Genomic DNA, 20,366 nt, shown 5'->3' with positions numbered 1-20,366 from the left:
AAGAACGCTGAATTTCGGCAGTAATTTGGCTTTTTACGTCAAGTCCAAAAATGGTTTTGAAGTCACCAACTCTACGTAGTACGGGTCTTTGCAGGGCTGTGGTGAGCGGGGCTATTAGCTGTAGCGGAACACACAGCATCGTACGCAGGGCTACCTTAGGGACGGACCATTAGATCTTGGGAGGGGGGGTGGTCAAAAACAGAAAAAAAAAATTTTCAGAGCAGAAAGTTAGGAAAAAAAAAATCTTCAAACTAGTTTGCAAAATAAAAAAAAAATAAATAAGAAGACAAAGGCGTAAAAAAAAAATCTGCAAAAGTCTTTAAAATTTTGAATTTTTTTTAGATTTTACCGACAGAAAGCAACTTTCTGTATTTTTAATACATCCTCCTGGCACATTTTTAATTTTAATTTATACATTTAGAGTGACTGTATCCCTTATACTGGAAGTTGTGATTATCTTATCTTTGCAGGACTTTTGTATTCTGATCACTTGAAAATTATGAAATTATAGAACCTGTTTTCTGCTTGTTTCCTGCGTACAAACCAAGCAGGTACACTAGGTAAAACATTGAAACTATGGTATGGTTGTCAAGACAGAAAGTTGTATTTGCCTTTTAAGATCAAGGTAAACAGATGCAGGCCACATCAGTTTCATTTTTTTCACAGCATTTTATTGCAATGATGAATGCAAGAATGGGTGAACAAGTAGAAACACGTCAATAATGATAAAACAACATATCAAGTCATTATGTATTATTTTGCTTTTAAAAAGGCATTTTCAATTCTTTTTCTCAAAAAACAGCCTCAAAAAACAACAGCAACACATGTTTTAACATTCAACAATACACTACGTAGAATGCCATCTATCCAACAAATCCCAACACAAAAACACACAAAGGGGTTGAACTTTGAAAGTTTCTCGATAGCAAATACTGAATAAATCTGCATGAATAATCGTTTTTGTGTAGCAAATTTCAAAGAAATTGGACAAGCCCTTTCAGAGAATACAGATTTTTTGACCATGAATGGCATAAATTGCCCTAAAAAGACAAATATTGAAATTTCAACACATCTATACACATCCAATCAATTTGGACATGCTGCTACAGAGAAATAGATGTTTTGATCAAAAAAGGGCAACAATTGCTCTAAAAAACACAAATATGCAAATTTAACTATATTATTTAGCTTATTTTAGCTTCTCAGCTTGTCAAAATCAATTGTAAATCATGAGATATGCATGATGTTTGGTGGGGTGCATGTAGCCATTTCACCACGCAGTAGAAAGGGAAGCCAGTAAACCAAAATAGTCAATTTTCAAAACTATAGGAAGCTACTGAGGAGCAAGAAGACCATGTTTCAGAGGAAGATGTGTTAATCCGAAAAAAATGCTCCCAAAGTGCCACCAAATAACACCATTTTATCTCTATTTTTCAAAAGCTCCAACAGCAGGAGGGGGGACACCCCCTCCTGACCTCCCACCGCAATAATACTCCCCAAGTGCCACCAAATAACACCATTTTAATCTCTATTTTTCAAAAGCTCCAACGGCAGGAGGGGGACACCCCCTCCTGACCACTCCCCCGCAAAATACTCCCCAAGTGCCATCAAATAACACCATTTAAATCTCTATTTTTCAAAAGCTCCAACGGCAGGAGGGGACACCCCTCCTGACCTCCCCTTCAAAAATACTCCCCAAGTGCCACCAAATAACACCATTGTAATCTCTAATTTTCAAAAGCTCCAACAGCAGGAGGGGGACACCCCCTCCTGACCTCCCCCTTCAAAAATACTCCCCAAGTGCCACCAAATAACACCATTGTAATCTCTATTTTTCAAAAGCTCCAACAGCAGGAGGGGGACACCCCCTCCTGACCTCCCCCTTCAAAATACTCCCCCAAGTGCCACCAAATAACACCATTGTAATCTCTATTTTTCAAAAGCTCCAACAGCAGCAGGGGGACACCCTCTCCTGACCTACCCCCCCCCCGTGACCGTTTGCGTGGCCGCTTGTGGTGCTTGGCACCACATCTTTGCCCTCTTTATCTTCAGACAGCGACAAACTAAAAAAAAATTATAAATCTGAAAATTTACTCTGAAAAAAAAAATTTGCACAGCTAATCTCAATTGGAAAAAAAAAATTCAGAAATTTACAATAGTAAAAAAAAAATTTTCACAATTTCATTGTGACCACCCCCCCTCCCAAGGTCTAATGGTCCATCCCTTATTTCATACTTTTGACAGTGATGTTTCAAATAAAGAGTTCAACTCCACACCGTCTGACTGCTTTATATGTTACCGACAAGTCCTTATCTCCTCTCCAACTTGTGTATACACCACTATAATTGCTCCGAAAACATTGCCAAATTGCTAATCCGCTGTCCGTATCAGCGGATTAAGTGATTGAGTCAACACCACAGTCGTCCCACACGCGCTAAAATAAGGTATGCATTAAAATAAGGTATGCGTGTGGGACGGCTGTGGTGTCGACTCAATTACTTAATCTGTTTTGCAATTAGAGTGATATATCCACAAATGCTGCGTCAAATTTGATGAAACTTGGTACAGATGTTTATCTCATAGTGTTGTAAATACTGCATCGAACTTTATGAAATATGGTACCGGTGATAATCTGTCAGTGTTAGGATAGTATGCAAAAATGTTTTGCAACATCCTGTCGATTAATTACTAATTGACTCATTTAATAACATTTTGTAATTAGGATGGCGGACTACATTGGTTTCATGTTTTCACCACTATGGAACTCATTCTTGGTCATTGAGCGCCATCTGTATCGCAGTATTTTTATCACAGACCTAATTAATGAAGAGGACTCTATCCTCTCTGAGGACTTGTAATTAAAGTACCCATTAACAAGTGGGGACTGTGTCATCAACGATTACTTGTTTCTAGAATGTTTACTATAGATGGAGACTGTGGATGCTACGGACTGAGATTGATCGGTCATTTCTTGACGTGGACGGAGTTTTACCTTAGTGCAGTTTGCTCCTAGCTGAGATATTTTGATAATTTTATGTACTACACATAGCGTGTCGGATATTGTGGCAAAGTGATGAAATTTTTCGTAACCATGGACTTTAGATATAATCCTGATATTATTGTGGATGCAACTGAACGTGAGTGGTTGGTCATGTTTTGGCCTGGACGGAGTTTTGACGTTAGTGCAGTATGCTCCGAGCTGAGACATTATAACCTTTTCGTCATATACACAGCGTATTGGATCTTGCACATTGCTGAAAATAATTGACTTTTCGTATCCATGGCCTTTAGATAGAGTTACAAACTTATTGGAGGATACAACGGACTGAGATAGATCTTAAATTTCGAAGCCTTGACGTAGTTTTTATCTGGTTTGCTCCGAGCAGAAACATTTAAAAAGTCTCGTCCATATACACAGTGTATTGGATCTTGCCGGTTGCTGCAAACTATTGAATTTTCGTATCCATGGCTTAGTCTTGATTTTTTTGGAGAATGCGACGCACTTTGCGATAGATTGGTAATTTCTTTAGCCTTGACGGAGTTTTTACCACATTGCAGTTTGCTACGAGCTGAAACAGTTTGATAATTTTTGTTCTATCCATAGTGTGACGGATATTGTAGATTGTTGCAAAGCGAAAGATTTTTCCTAACGGAGGACATTAAATAGAGTCCTGAGTTTATTAGAGAATGCTCCGGACTGAGATAGATTAGGAATTTCCTAACCTGGACAGAGTTTTAACGTTAATGAAGTTTTTCTCCGAGCTGAGACTTTAAAAATTTTCTTACCTACACATAGTGTGTCGAATATTGCAGATTGCTGCAAACTATTGACTTTTCGTATCCGTGGACTGTAGATAGAGTTCTGAATTTATTGTGGGGATGCAACGGACTGAGATAGACTGGTCATTTCTTAGCCTGGACAGAGTTTTAACGTAAGTGCGCGCATTTTGCTCCGAGCCGAGACTTTAATAATTAATACACATACTGTTACGGATATTGCAGATTGCTGCAAAATTATTGACTTTTCGTATCCGTAGACTTTGATAGAGTCCTGAGTGTATTGGAAGATGCTAAGGACTAAGATACAATTGTAATTTCTTAGCCTGGACGGAGTTTTAACGTTACTGCAATTTGCTCCGAGCTGAGACATTTTGACCGTTTCACCATACACTCTGCGTTTTGGATATTGCAGATTGCTGCAAACTATTGACTTTTCGTATCCATGGACTGTAGATAGAGTAGTGAGTTTATTGTGGATGCATCGGACCGAGATAGATTTGAAATTTCTTTACATGGTTGGCATTGTTACCTTGGTGCAGTTTGCTCCGAGCTGAGACATTTGATAATTTTTGTACTATACATAGCGTGTCGGATATTGCAGATGGCTGCAAAGTGAATGACTTTTTGTACCCGTGGACTTTGATAGTCCTGAGTTTATTGGAGAATGCTACTGACTGAGATAGATTAGTAATTTCTCAGCCTTGACGGAGTTTTAACGTCAGTGCAGTTTGCTCCGAGCTGAGACTTTAATAATTTTTGTACATACTCTTAGCGTGTTGGATATTGTAGATTGGTGCAAAGTGATTGACTCTTCGTATCAGTTGACTTTGATAGAGTCCTGAGTGTATTGGAGGATGCTGCAGACTGAGATAGTTTTTTAGCCTGGACGGAGTTTTAAGTGAAGGTTGCTTGGAGCCGAGTCATAGCTTGTCGGATATTGCAGATTGCAGCAAAAAAAAACAAAACTGAAGACAATAGATAGCCCTGAGCATATTGAAGAATCGATCAATCAATCAATCAATCAATCAATCAAAAGTATTCAACTTTATATAGCGCCAAAATCCATTACGAGGTAATGTTCTGAGGCGCTGAAACAAGAACACAAAAATCAAAAAGCTCTATCAAAGAGATGCGATTTCAAGCCCTTTTTAAAGGTGATCAACGTTGGCGACTAGCGAAGTTCCAACGGAAGACTGTTCCACAAATCGGGAGCACATCTTGGGAAGGAGCGTTTCCCATACGTTTGCAGGTTACACCGTGGCACACGAAGAAGACTTTTTTCATTTGATCGAAGTAAGCGAGGTGAAGGTTTGATGTGAAGCAGATCTGATAAATACACAGGAGCAGTGCCATTTAATGCCTTGTAAGCTTATGTAATCAGAAGAATTTTGTATTGGACGCTGTATTGTACTGGTAACCAATGAAGTTCCTTAAGTGTAGAGGTGATGTGGTCAGATTTCCTTATCATTGACACAATCCTGTAGTTATAGCTGCATTGTTTGGATGAATGCTTGAAGAATGCTTGGAATTGAGATGAATTTGTCGTTTCTTAACAAAAGAGGAGTGTTAACGCTATAGTGCAGGTTACTCAGTTCTGAGACAATTAAATAATTTTGTTATACACATAGCTGGTACGGTCAGATAGTACAGATTGCTGCAAACTATTTTCGTGTCACAACTATACACGCTACGGTAATCTTCTCAATTCATGGAGGGTATTCTCGTGTCAACTTTTTTATCTAATGATTCGACGAACAGCATTGTAAAGTTGGTATCTATTTGCGTCACAAGGTATGTTGTACAATGGAGAGAATGAAATGAAAGCCATGCAGGAGTTTCCTTTAATCCTTGAACGCTTCTTTGACAAGTGTTCACAAAATAGGTAATAACTACGCGAATGCGAAAAGGACCTCTATTCGCAAAAATTCTTAATTTTAAGAAATTCCGTGATGTTTTCGTTGTAAATATTTGCTAAATTGCCATGGAAATAATTTTGACACCCTTATTAAAATTGAAAATTAACCTTGTGAACTTCATAATGTGTCTGTAGGCCGAGCTTTAATAAAATATTAAACCTTTTTGCAGCGGAAAATAAGCCTTATGTGTTTAGCAACACTTAATCCTCTAATATGGCTCACAGCTAGAGTTTCATGTCCTGTCAAAATTTTAGTCTTTTTCGTTTTATGTAAGCTTTGGAAACCACATAATAATAATAATAATAATAATAATAATAATAATAATAATAATACAGGAAATCAGTACGGAGGAGTTTCCTCTCTGCCTTTTGACGTACAGCTTTTAAAATATCACTTGTGAGCACATGCATTTTAAAATCCACCAATGAGGTATTTGGCTGTAGGAAAATGAATAAATTCCTTTCAGGGGAAAGTTTTCTATTTAGCGACTGGGTTTTTCCTCAGCTTCCTAAATGGTTGGTAAGATAAAATAAGGTTCTTTTACAAGGTAAAGCTAAAAAAATCTAGATTATATTCGCAATGTCTACTTCGCATGCGCGATGAACTATTCAAATTTTACGACCTGCTCCGCCACAGGACGGAGATAATGTCTGAGCTCGGAGGGTGGTTGGCGGACACTGATGCATTCAGGGGCGTTTAGGTTAAGTTACTGTGACCTGGGTTGTCCAGCAAGGCTGCATTCACAAACACCATTGGAGGGGGACTTGAAATAAAAATACAAACAAGCGACCTAGCGGCCGATATAGCTCCCGCGCTGTGTTATGTAGAGGGTAACAGTTTTGGACACCTGTTGATGAAGAAGGTGGAAATCTTTGATAGCTCATTTCATTGGCCAGAAAAAAGTGGCAAAAATAGCTGCAAAAATACACAATTAAAGATTTCATTATAATTTGAACATATCACATTAAGATCATCCCTGAGAACATGTCAACAAAAGCTATCTGACGATTAGTTTTTTGGGAATCGAATTTTCTGATCAAAAATGGCATAAATTGCCCAAAATATACAAAATTGCAGATTTCATCATAATTTAAATATATTATATTAAAATAATCCCTTTAAACCAGTATACAAAATATCAAAACTATCGAACATGCAGTTTTGGAGAAACACATTTTTTGACCGAAAATGGCAAAAATTGCCCCACAAATACAAAATCGCAGATTTCATCATAATTTTGATATCATTTAGTTCATCTGTAGGAATCTGTTTACCAAATTTCAAAGCTATCAGACGAGTGTTTTGGAGAAATTTTTGTACACACATTCTCTTTTTACCTGCCACTTCAAGAAAAGTACATTCACATGAATTATCACACACATTTAAATGTAGAGATATAGCTTATTTTATGGGAAAAATGTTAATGGTTTGCCCAATAGACTAACATATATTGATATTTTTGGACAAAGCATTATATTGGCCACATTTTGCCTTCCTTGGGGTTTGGGGGGAACTTCAAAATTATAGCAAGTCAGAAGGGGGGACTTAAACACATTGCAAGCTTGTTAAGGGGTACTGAAAAAATCTGAAAACATTTTTTTTAATCTCCCCCCCCCCGCAGAGGTGTTTGTGAATGTAGCCTAAAATTCGTCTTCCACCTTTGTCAAACTAGCTTAACTCCTGCTCCCCTCCCAATTACAAGTGTAGTATATATGGTATAGAAAAATACTGTAACAAAGTCCTACTGGGAGGACAAATATGAACACCTTTCACTTTTAACAACACACACATTAAAATAATTATTTTAATGTGTGTGGGACGGCTGTGGTGTTGACTCAATCACTTAATCCGCTGATACGGACAGCGGATTAGCAAGTTGGCAATGTTTTCGGAGCAATTACAGTGGTGTATACACAAGTTGGAGAGGAGATAAGTAAAGGACTTGTTGGTAATATATAGAGCAGTCAGACGGTGTAGAGTTGAACTCTTTATTTGAAATATCACAGTCAAAATTAATAAAATCAAATAAGGTAAACCGCTGCACAAAAAACCTTCTTCCACACCCCAGGGTTCTTTCATCTGTTCCCTATGCCATGACAGATATTGTGGCTGGCGTGCAACGTGATATTTAACAAGCATCAACAGTGAACAGCTTCAAGCATTAAAGCAATTGAAGACTCATTTGTTTGCCAAGGTATATACACTGACTTAAAAGTGCCTCTGAGAATAACATCGCTTATTGACTTTAGCAAGTTCTAAATACTTTTGATCAATTGATAATGCAACTCTCTGACCTATCCAAAACATACACAGAGAACACTGTACGAAGACGATATTATGTGATTTATTTATTTGACAAATAAAAACCCTGTGAAAAATAAAAACACTGTGAAAAAGCAACAATGTTCATTAAAAAGTCACATGTCAGCACTGAGTAAATACTATATTGGTTTCATGACAAACTGATATCAGGTGAATTCCAGTATCATAATCGTTCATGGATCAGCCATGCATGACTCTGTTTTTCCCTTCGTTTATGAATCTAATCAACAGTGGCTGGCAGTGGAGTGTGCACACTCTGGTGTCCCCCTTTCATGAACGTGAGCAGTTTAAGGTCAACTGATGTTTGACACTGTTCCTTCCAGAGCTAATGAATTTCCTGGGATGGCACTTTCTGGCAATCTTGATATTCTTGTCTGAGAGAAAAGTAAGGGAAATAAAACCCAAAAGTCAATAAGGCAAATGTGACATGAGCGATATCTTGAAATGTGAACTTTTTGTGACAGCTGAGTAAAATATTTGAAATGAACTTCTGAGGAAGAAAAACAATATGTAAGCATGCAAAATCGGTAACTTTTCCACAATTAGTGAGGTTTAAAATACTAATTTTATAAAGAAGCGTGTTGGCTTTCTGTTTTGTAAAGTCAACAAAGAGACATGAGTTTTTGCTTTACTATGAAAATACGTACAGTACACTATCTGTTTTTACACAGTTACTGTGGCCAGTATGACAACACTTTGTGCTACATGTATATGGTATGTAAAGACAATGGCTCTTTAAAGCTCTATCTTTGGATTCATATGAGACAAAATTATATTAACAGACAATTGAGTCCAAGTCAACATGAAATGGTTTACTAGTTGTGCAAGCTGGCCTTTACTGAGAATCATCAATGATTTACCTTTGGTCTACCCTTGCCTCCTGACATGTAACCTATACACATACTGTCTGTTGTGTGGGCCCATACCAATTCAGCTTGGTTCTCTTCACACCTCACAATGATTGCACCTCCATGTTTTTGCGCCACGTTGGCGAGAAAAGGTGACTCTGCGACCAAACAGGAAAGAATGACCACATTATCAATGCCACCCTGATATAACCATGTGACAAATCACAAAAAAATATTTTATGGATGTGCATAGTACTGGTTACAAATTGGCACTAAACTATACCTCTTTTGGAACCAAAACAATGTCCCCTCATGTCTTCACTACATACATTTCTGCATGGCTTGAAATATATAATTTCAATAAAATTACCGATGAAATCCTGTTTGAAGACCTGACTGGTAGATTGAGTGGCGTTTTCTGATTGCAGAACAGCTTCAGCACATCTCCTTGCCAGCATTGTTTTCAGCAGGTACTCACCACATCCTGAAACAAGTACCATAATTTACTATCACAGAGCGTGCAAGAAATTCACACACAGAAATATAACTTGCAGCAAAACTCATGTTTCCTGGTCTCCTGTAAAGAGGATCTGCAACGTTGCTGAAAACAATAACGTCAGACAATAGCTCTGGTTGTGAAGTGGGTAATGAGAAGAAATACCAACTTTGCAAAATATTAAGAAGCAAAAAATGTCGTCATTATGAGTATCATTATTTCATCATGTCTGAAACACTTTTTGAGGGTTCACAGCTCAATGAAGACCCCTGAATCACTTTATAATTCTCACTGAGAAGAGTTTTTAAAGTCTTTTCATTTCCTATTTGAGAAGCACATATTTAACTTCATCTCTTAATTGAGATGAAATGATCTCATTGTGATTCAAACTTGTGTATCATTTACAACACTGGACAAAAAATCAGAAGGAAAAATGAAAAAGTTCTTCAGGACAAACAAAACGACAATGAAACAAAATGACAATGAAAGACTGAACGAGGGTGTTGAAAAACCGTCGTTCATAATATTCATAAATCATAAGAATAAGGACTGTTCTGGCCAAGGTAGACTAGAGATGTGAATTGTAAAATCAAGTGAGCCCATGCAACTGTACCAAAATTTGTTCTCTCTACTGAAACTATGAACTCCCATTACTGGTATATTACTTGTGTAAGTCTCCGTCGGAATGATTAGAATATCTTTTCTGGACATTTCTGAGTATTAAATTGCTTCTATAAATGATAGCCTTCAAAGAATCCCTACAGCACAGCAACCTGATTGTTGGACATGACTGAGAAGAAAAACCTGAGCAGCTAGCTCAGCGTTACATCACTATAAACTCATACAACACTTAACCATTAAATATTTTTTTCCTCGTTGGCAACTGGATAACTGAAACTTATCTTTGCCTGGCACAGGGAAAGTGTAGAATCTGTGTGAAAAAAGTACTGACTTTCAAATATTTACCAGCAAAATATGACTTTTTTATTATTCCTCTGTTACTCACCAGTAGTGCTGCATGCCACGGAGACAGGTTTGCTGGCTGATGCATTTAAAGCCCAACATCCACAGCCATACACTGCTGCCTGCAACATAACAAATACAATCTTACATGCAAGATTTGACATTCGAAGATGTGGTTTACATATGCCTGGTGTAAAGTAACAGTTGTTGCTGACAGTACCGGGTAATAGTTTGTTGAATAGGACCAAAAACATGCATTTTTTATCTTAAGAACCAAAAGTGATTTCAGAAGTATACGGGATCAGTTTGTTCATGGACCTGAAAAAAGGGACAATTAGTTTTTTAGCTCCCATAGCCATATGTATATATGGCAATGGAAGCTATTCTTATAGGCTAGGGAAATGTCTGTATGTATGTATGTCTGTATGTCTGTATGTCTGTACGTCTGTATGTCTGTATGTCTGTATGTCTGTATGTCTGTATGTCTGTCCGTCAACATCAAAAACTCCAAAACCGCTGCATATTTCATCTTGATATTTGGTGTGTACATGGATGATGGGCTGTAGATGAGATTTTGTTCAAATGAAGTTGTCATTGCCAAAAATATGCAAATTAGTGCCAAAAAAGGCGTTTTTGGTAAAAAATCTCAACCGCTGGTCAGACAGCTTTGATATTTGGTATACAGGTCTCTAGGGATAACCCAACTTGGATTTGTTCAAATTGTGATGAAATATACAAATCTGTATTTTTAAGGAATTTTTTTGTCATTTTTGGTCAAAATTTATTTCATCAAAACCGCTTGTCTGACAGCTTTGATATTTGGTATACAGGTCCCTAGGGATAACCCAACTTGGATTTGTTTAAATTGTAATGAAATAAGCAAATCTGTATTTTTAAGGAATTTTTTTGTCATTTTTGGTCAAAAATTTATTTCATCAAAGCGCTTGTCTGACAGCTTTGATATTTGGTATACAGGTCCCTAGGGATAACCCACTTGGATTTGTTTAAATTGTAATGAAATAAGCAAATCTGTATTTTTAAGGAATTTTTTTGTCATTTTTGGTCAAAAATTTATTTCATCAAAAGCGCTTGTCTGACAGCTTTGATATTTGGTATACAGGTCCCTAGGATAGCCCAACTTGGATTTGTTCAAATTGTGATGAAATAAGCAAATCTGTATTTTTAAGGAATTTTTTTGTCATTTTTGGTCAAAAATTTATTTCATCAAAACCGCTCGTCTGACAGCTTTGATATTTGGTATACAGGTTCCTATAGATAAACTGAATATGATATACGGAATATATGATGAAATCTGCAATTTTGTATTTTTGGTGCAATTTTTGCCATTTTTGGTCAAAAAATGTGTTTCTCAAAAACTACTTGTCTGATGGCTTTGATATTTGGTATACAGGTTCCTGGGGGTTCTCTTAGTGTGATATAGTGAAATTTGATGAAATCTTCAATTTTTGTATTTTGGGTCAGTTTTGCCGTTTTTGGTCAAAATATTTCTTTCTCAAAAGTTACTCATGTGATAGCTTTGATATTTGGTATACATTTTTATACATAATTATGATGAAATCATCAATTTGTATTTTTGCAGCTAATTTTGCCATTTTAGGTCAGGCATCCTGAAATGAGCTATCAAAGATCTCAACCTTCTTCATCGATACATATGTCACAAAAAGTTGCTCTCTACATAACACAGCAGAGCTCTGTCGACCATTGGGTCGCTTGTTAGCTCTTATAGCCGTATGTATATATGTTTACTAGTTTACATTTTATTGAAAATCTCAATAGCCACTGAGCAGATTAGATGAAAAATTAGCAAGTAAGTACTTTGGGCTGACCTGAAATGATTGTGCACATCTTGGGTCAGTATCTTGGACTTGCTATTTTTCATGAATTTTTTGTAATTTTCTCCCATTTTTGGTCAAAAAATCTTCTTCTCTGAAACCACAAGTCTGATTGATTTGAAACTTGGTATGGAAGTGCATAGGAGTGACCTTTCCCAAATCTGGGCAAATCATGGTGAACTTTGCATATTTGCATTTTTTGGCTATTTTTTTCATTTTTGATCAAATTTTTTTTTTTAACTCTGAAACCACACGTCCGATTGAGTTGAAAATTAGTGTAGAGGTTTTTACGGGTGACGTCAGTAAGATTTGATCAAATTCTGGTGAAATTTGCATAATTTTATTTTATTGGGGGAATTGTTTCTATTTGTGATAAAAAAATCTTTTAGCTTGATTTTAGCTTGTTTTGATAACTATATGGGAGCGACCAGTGACATTGTCACTATTTTTTGAACTAAGTAAGGATCCATATTACCTGACCCACTCTGCCTGGATGTTTCATAGCCAACCCACCACTGGATACTGCACTGCTGATGTTACCATGGCAATCAATGCATATTGCACCAACTGTATCCAGCAGTTTATCACTGACTGTGTGCTGTTGTTAAAGAGAAAACTGATCTTTATTGGTATATCTACAAGAAAAAAATCGGCAGAACCCATAAACATTACAAGCAACCATATGTATGTATTAGACTGAGGTTTCATGCGACCAAAACCGAAGAAACGCAAATTGTCTGAAAACTTGAAACTATGATCATTAAAAATGCAGAATATTCTGAAAGATGAAATTTAATGCCTACTGAGAAACATAGCTCAGAGTTTCATAACATTCATATTCTTTTGCACAAGTAATGTTTTTTTACTTGTAGATGAGATGTGTGATTTTGTTGTACTTAAAAAAAATTCTCATCAAACAGGAAATTTATGAATCCTTACTGCATCTGAAGCTGCTGGTTCAACTTTTCTTTTCTTTATGCTGCAGCCAGCCTGACTGTCCTCTCGTCTTTCAAATGCTTGCAGTCTCTGTTTGTACTTTCTGTATGCTGATAATGAACTCTGAGTGACCAGCCCGTCTGGTGGTGTTTCTTCAATCCCGTGGCGTATGGCCCATTCATAGGCCCCTTTGCCTGCAAGAAAGCTAAGGACTGAAATTATATGCAAACAGTTCACTTGATCAGCCAGCAAAATGGGTAAAAGATATCAACTCGTTGGATCTGCTGATTATGGTAAAAAATTCTGTGAAGCTCTTCAGGATAAAAAATTGTACATGATTGAGTGCCGAATAATATAAGTGTCTGGTACACAGAGTATCAAAATGTTGTCTGCTGTGCACACTTACCAAGGAGGTATCCTTCCAAGTGGCATTAGGCCTTTGGTTTCTTCTCTTAGGAGACAATGGGCTACTTTCACTGGATTTTTTATTCCTGTATTAATGATAAATGATACAATAAGACAACAACTACATCAAAGGAGGTCCTTGCTACATCAGACACACTGAAATGTCAGGAAAATAGGCAACTATTCACAACAAGGTTGGTATAATGGTAAATGATGTTCTAAAATTTTTGGAGATAGTGTATTTTGGAATACAGCACCAAGGCTATAGAATCGTCTTCTATAGCATCTTAGAGAGTCTATGTCAAGTGGTAGTTTTAAAAAAAAAGGACAGAAGACTCAGTTCTACACTGAGGCTTACACATCATACAAGTAAAGAATTTATTGCTTTGTAGTACAGAGCCTATGGGCAGTTTGTGGATGTTGTCATAGAAATGTATAATGTATTGTTATTATCGTTGTTCATAGCAAGGTTGGTTAAACATTACATTAGCATTTCTAAAAAGTGTGTTTGTAGGCGATGTTACAGTAGTTGGTGATAATTTACCTGCCACAGCACCTACAGCACCGTATCCAAATGTTTTGCCATCCATAACGCTGGCATCACATTCCACGGAGCCTTCTAATGTAAGACAGGAACCAATGCCAGCATTGGTACATGGAGAGTCCTGAGAATATGGAAAACAGAAACCAGGAATGTAACAATAACACATCACCAAAGTATCAGTCATTTGTTTATTTTCAATCATTTGATTTATAAGTGATGATACATCGACTACAATTTCACCATTTTGAAAATGTTTTCTGAGAGATCACGGGCACAGTGATGGATGCTGTTCTTGAAATTAAAGCACACACTTTTGTTATTTGTTGCGGTGATCACCGCAAGTGAACAAATCCATTGCTTATTTTGCTGGTCATGACAGCATTAAGGTACATTTGCTGATCTTGAATCCAGTTGGATAGGTCTGCATGCCTTGAACATACACCTCTAGCATGAACAAATCTACCACACTACCAGACTGGCAAATTAACGAGTCTTGGCAAAGTACATTTGGTGGTCCTGCTCACCCATGATCTATCCCTACTGAAACCTTTCAAAAACAATTGCAACATTTTGAGTAGTAAAAGTTGATTACCTTTTTATTGCACAGGTAGACATCTATACAACCCTACGGTATTCTGATCAATTTTGAGCTGATGTTTTATATTTACATTGAAGATGAATATATATGTGAATATTTTCTGTCAATTCACAACTTTTTAAAATACAATCATTCCTTGGAAAAACAATGTGATGTTTGGACTTTACATGAACAGCAAACATACTTCTAGAACGGCCACGGCTGCAGTCACAGCTTCCAGAGATGACTTACATTCTTCAATCAGAGCCATTGCCTGAAAGATAACATCACTGAGAGATAAAATGGTGAACAGTGCAAAAGACTTTCAGGGATTGGACATAATGTCCCATATTTCAAATAACTTGGCAAGCCGCAATCAAAGTATAAAATAAGTCAGCACAATAATAATGGTTAGCAACAAAAAAGGGCTTTTGCTGTACAATGCACCAGTCAAATCAGTGTTACAGAGTACTCGCTGGACCTCAAGGCATGTTAAAAAGAAATGCCAGCTATTTCAAAGAAAGCGGGCATATAATGAATGATTGACCAGGAACAACTTGTGTAAGCGCGCAGTGCAATCATGACAGATCTTCTGAGATTTGAGGGGACAAGTGATCCATGGAAATGCAGCCCATCTTGAACCATAAACTGCACTTATTTGTCAATTTAACTTCCCTTTACAAGATTAAGGGGAAATGAGAACACTATAACTGACACTTCTTGGCATTTGGGAAAAAGCAAACGTGTACCTTTTCACAAGCTTCATAACATGCCCTCTTGTACTCCTCAGATTTGCCTGGTGAATGGTACCCAGCACCTGTGAAAGAAAGTGTACTGTCTATTAAAGACATTGATCGAGGTAAAAATTTTGAAGTGAGATACTGACTTAGAATCAAAGACACACAAACACTTATCATATGTTCAGTCAGTATGCAAAACACTGATTCTCACCATCAGATTTTGAGGTAGGTTATCTGTTAGTAAGTAACCCTATTGAAGGCTTTCTTATGAAATCTTTACAATTGATGAAAACAGAAAGATCAGCGTGATCGAGAGTGTACTATTCTTGACTGTGGAGTCTGATGTCAGTAGGTGAAACGCACGTGAGCAAATGACACAGAAATTGTGTGAAAACAGCAGAACTGAAATTTATGTCATTTATGTACCGATATGTTGAAATTTTGTACACTGGTTTGGTGGTTGAAAAATCAAAACTTCAATTATTTGTTTTCATTGCGCTGTGACGTAAAAATGACGTAAGAAACTGCAAGTAGCCGTATGGCCCGCAGTTCAGAATTTGATATTATAATATTAAAGGAACTCTCTGCAAAAAATTGCTACGTTTAATAACGCCAAAATGTGCATGTGAGTGTCTATGATACGTTTTCACCGGCATCCAGCAACACTGTAAATGATGATGATATATTCATTCCCTTCAAAACGGATCAAGAATAGAACTGTAGGGAAGTTACAGTTTTGATTTTATGCATTTCTTATTCATTGTTTATCATTTGAGAAGTAAGCTATAGCCATCAGTTCAACATTAACTGAGTTGCGGTAAAGGAAATTATCCAGTAAAGCATATGATGATCAACTTCAACAGGTGGTACATAGGGGGCGCTCTTTCGTAAGAGGCAACGGCACGTCATACGCGCGTACCGCGTTTGCGTCTCAAAGGCTGCTTCGTGCAGGGAGCACCATGCACCATAATTTAGGCCAGGCTGTACCATGAAAGAGTATGAAATGAACAGTGAAAGTTCTTCAGACATTTTAATTACATTTACCATGATTTTTTTCAGTCATACATTTGCCACTTGCAGCACAAATCATAATTTAGAAATTTAGCAGCTTTCCGAATCCGAGCCATACCACAAGAGACTGGCGATCGAATCAACCATGTTGTACTGCAGATTATGGTTCCGAGTAAATCACACCATGCTTACGTTAACTACTTACCAGCATGAACTGCAACAAAACCTTTGGATTTGTTGGACATCATGAAAATAACGCGGACGGTATGCAGAATCAATTAACTCGTACCCGTACTATGGGAGCTGCCATTATATACGTTTCCCAACATGCACTGAGAAATGTTAACATCCGGTCTTTTGGCAACCAGTTTCGATCTCATGGTTACTCTACAGTGCTAAAGTATACCAGTCCCAGAAACTACGATTTGAATCATGAAAATTGCCAGGATGTTGCCAGTACCTTTATGAATGATGTAACTTGTTCTCTTTCCAATATAGAGAAAGTTAACAGCAAGTTCTTGTCCGAGTGACTGCGTTGAGGATCAAAAGCTTGCTGAAGGTACGATCAGATGACATAATCACACTTCACAGTTGCTGCGGATCCGTAGCCCTACCACTCCCTTTGCTGGTTGTAACTTTACAGTAGCCCTGCGTACAGGTCTATGTGTTCCCGGCGTTACGGCCTCCACCGTGGTGGAGGCCGTATAACGCCGGGATGTGTGTTCCCGGCGTGGTGGAGGCCGTATAACGCCGGGAACACACAGACCTGTACGCATGGCTAACTTCACAGTCGCTTGTACAATATGGCACAGGCCCCACTATATGATTATTGCTGATCTAAATCCGTACAGGGTCCTTCGCTGTCTATCGAACCACAAGCGACTGTGATAATAATTAGTGTCGTTCTGTCATTTCAATGCATAGAAGCTGTGAAGGAATAGTTGTCAAGAATAGTGAAAGGAAGCTGTCTTTGGTTCTCTGCATAACACACGTCAGGGTTCTCCATCAGTCAGGGGTTTTTGAGTGTTGCAAGGGCGTGCACACCTGTTTTATGACAAATATGTATCATATGTGAATACACTCATGACACAAATTCATTTTTGTTACCCAGTAATATACAAATTAGTTACTGTCATGTAAATTAGCCGCCTTCTCTTTTACCAAGCTTTAGAGAACATTCGAACATTGCAGTTGCACAGTACAACGCTCTGGTTTTTAATACGAAGTATCATAGTGTGACTATCAGCTGCATGGAAAACTAAACAAGTGACATGCCCTTTCTTTTGATAGGGTTGGTGGATCTACTATCACTGAGGTAGAAGTGAGCATCGTCTCTGCTTTCATGGTAATGTCATGTAGGCAATAGTGTTATGTTGTCTAATACTCTCTGACCCACAGTTCAAAGTAATGACAATACATATACCGGGTAGTAATACATGTTTTAAGAAAGAATCTCTTTTCTCACCAGTGTTGTGAAATATCAAAGGTGAAGGGATGGTTCGGCACAGTAAACTGCAGAAGGAAGTTCTGAGTCTTTACAGACAGTTTCTGAGAGTTGCTGAAAAGAAGCCCGGTGCGAGAGTATTCGTCCAACAGGAATTCAGGAAAAATGCACAGCTTGCAAGGACAGACACACTGAGAATAGAATTCCTGCTGAGGCGGGCAAGACGACAGTTTGACATGCTGAAGAACGGCACCATTGACCAAATTGGAACTTTCCAAAAAGATGAAGATGATGAACATGGGAGGAAGAGCTAGTGAAATGCAGATTTGGAGATAAGAGTGTATTACCTAAGGGGAGTCACATGGGAACTATTTGTGGCAACTGTCATCTCCACTCTGTTGGCAGAAAAATCAACTGGTGATCAGAAATTACAAGCAGAGGTTGAACATTGTCAGTTTTCATGCTGGCACAGTGTGGGGTAGAATAACCATGATGCAGGCAACAACAGATTTTTTTGGAGCAAGACAATCTGGGAAAAGTGGTGACACTAAATGCAAAATAGGAACAGGCAAATATGTTTGTGAATTGAATGCGTTGAATTTTGTTGTGCTGCCTGTAATCCCAGTATTGCAGTATGACAAATTCATTGAGAAACTTTTGTTTGTCTTCAGACTCAAGCAGCTGCCTTTGTAGTTGCCCATAAGTTCTAATATCTGGACTTTTGAAAGGCCTAGTCTTTTTTACAATATGTTTTTGCCAATAATTTTGCCATAATAGGGCACCTGATTTGCTCTGATGAAGACTGATATATGGTATGCATACATGCATTCAGGAATACTATGTAGATAAGATATTTATTGATCAATTAACATGTGAGTGAATATTCTTTTATGTGACGAGAGGTTTCCTATCATGGTTCAATCCCTGTGCAGTGTCTTGCTGCACTTGTTCATCCGACAGTTTTTGCTGTGCTGTCAGTTAGTTAGGCATTGCGGCCCTTTTTTGACTCTTGTGCTTAGCCCCTGGCTTGCTGCACAGCAATCTGTCACGTACACAGGCGTGCCATCGATTGTCTAGCAAGGCCAGCCCCAAGCAAAATGTGTCGTGTGACTACTCGGGCTATGAAACTCAAAATCAGAAGAGAGCTGAGAGAGTCTAGGCCCACTGAGGTCGGTCATATGCTTTTTGAAAAGGTGTGTATTTATCGAAAAAAATAAAACATGAACTTGTGATTCACTTTTGCCTTGCTGATATATGCTTCTTCTGGCTAAGACTCTTTTCTAACTCCTTTGCAGTCATGCAGGTTTACTAGGGTATCATTTCCTGGTAAAATTTTGTCAGTATGAATTATTCTTACAAAAGCAATGACAAGGAAAATTTCCTTGAGTTCTTTGCATAGAGAGTCAACTGTTCAGGAAAGAACAGTACATCAACGGGAAGCGAAAGGGTTTTCCCAATGTCCATGTCAAGTAATTAAAGTGTAAGGTTTAAATACCCATAACATCCACAAATGGCCAGCAGCATTTCGCCAATGAAAAAGAGAAGTGAAGCCAAGATGGTGGTTATGCTTTCTTTCCTCATACATTTCAAATGGTAGGCAGTTACAAGGCTTTTTCCTCAATTATTTTGTGTGTGTGACATGCAGTCTATTTTTTAAAGGGGAGGATGAAAAGCTTTTGAATACGAGATTCAAATAAGTTCTGACTTGTTCACTTTAAATTTATGCAAATGAAGGTGAGAAGTAAAACTTTTATTGCATTCTTGTCGGACATCTCTTACACCCATGTAGCTAAAAAATGTCATGAGCTGCCTGTATATAAAAGGAATTCCAGACATCCACGTACCCAAGCAAATCACCCAAATTTCAGTCAGTGTAAATTGCTCAACATTGTATTCACTGATGTTATTCTGATGTAGATGATAGCATACATACCACAGTGAGACTCACAAGGTTATATCAAATTAAAAACAACACATTTTTTCCTCTCAGACTCTCACACCATAGATATACCAGGCTGTCTTTCCTCTTACACACATTGTGGAAAGTCTACACCATTGCAGGTACCAGAGATGTCCTGTGTATAAAATGATGCAGGAAAATATATGGATGGTTTGTGGTTGGGATGAAGGTGTTTCAAATAAACAAACCTGTCATCTACTCAAATGGACATCTACACCGTCCTGGCCCTACTTTCAGTGTCTTTAACCCGGCTAAGCATTTTCAAAATCTTTGTTTGTACTTCTGCTCAGCAGCAGAGAAGACAATACTTTCATTCACTACCTGGCTTCACAACACATCCAAGAATGGCCAACAAATTAATTTACCCAGTCTCTTGAAAACTCCCTCCCCATTGCAGAGTAAGACCAGCGTAAATAAATTCTGTTTCATGTCCACTAAAATTAGTAGAGGTAGGTGGGTAAGTGGTGTAACTCAACATTCTTCAAGAGGGATACCATTTCATATCAACACATGGTTCCACGGTTGTAAAATCACTGATGTATATAATATTTTATCACGATTTTAAAGGCCT

The 20,366-nt window shown here is 37.8% G+C and overlaps 1 protein-coding gene and 1 long non-coding RNA gene across 6 annotated transcripts; one reads left to right on the top strand and one right to left on the bottom strand.

The window, feature by feature from the left end:
• Positions 1-8,024: 8,024 nt before the first annotated feature.
• Positions 8,025-17,012, bottom strand: LOC139150027 (threonine aspartase 1-like). 5 transcript variants are annotated; one of them, XM_070722174.1, is made up of 11 exons: positions 16,852-17,012; positions 15,390-15,457; positions 14,846-14,914; positions 14,064-14,184; positions 13,521-13,605; positions 13,118-13,319; positions 12,654-12,776; positions 10,369-10,447; positions 9,237-9,350; positions 8,879-9,024; positions 8,025-8,392 (listed from the first exon to the last, which is right to left on the bottom strand). In XM_070722174.1, exons 3-11 carry the CDS (start codon positions 14,909-14,911, stop codon positions 8,312-8,314), a joined length of 1,017 nt encoding a protein of 338 aa, XP_070578275.1. In that variant the 5' UTR covers positions 14,912-14,914; positions 15,390-15,457; positions 16,852-17,012; the 3' UTR covers positions 8,025-8,311. The 5 variants fall into 5 exon arrangements, with proteins under 5 accessions (XP_070578275.1, XP_070578272.1, XP_070578274.1 ...); XM_070722171.1 differs by lacking the exon at positions 16,852-17,012 and adding an exon at positions 16,597-16,728; XM_070722173.1 differs by lacking the exon at positions 16,852-17,012 and adding an exon at positions 16,597-16,686 and having other exon boundaries at positions 13,121-13,319.
• LOC139150032 (uncharacterized) lies at positions 16,767-19,071 on the top strand. Its single transcript, XR_011556182.1, has 2 exons — positions 16,767-16,950; positions 17,860-19,071. It is a non-coding gene; the product is annotated as an uncharacterized lncRNA (long non-coding RNA).
• Positions 19,072-20,366: the final 1,295 nt, after the last annotated feature.

This window comes from Ptychodera flava, chromosome 14, assembly GCF_041260155.1.
Source record: "Ptychodera flava strain L36383 chromosome 14, AS_Pfla_20210202, whole genome shotgun sequence".
NCBI lineage: Eukaryota > Metazoa > Hemichordata > Enteropneusta > Ptychoderidae > Ptychodera > Ptychodera flava.
The sequence above is the reverse complement of the archived record's forward strand: the minus strand, read 5'-3'. Positions and strand labels throughout refer to the sequence as shown.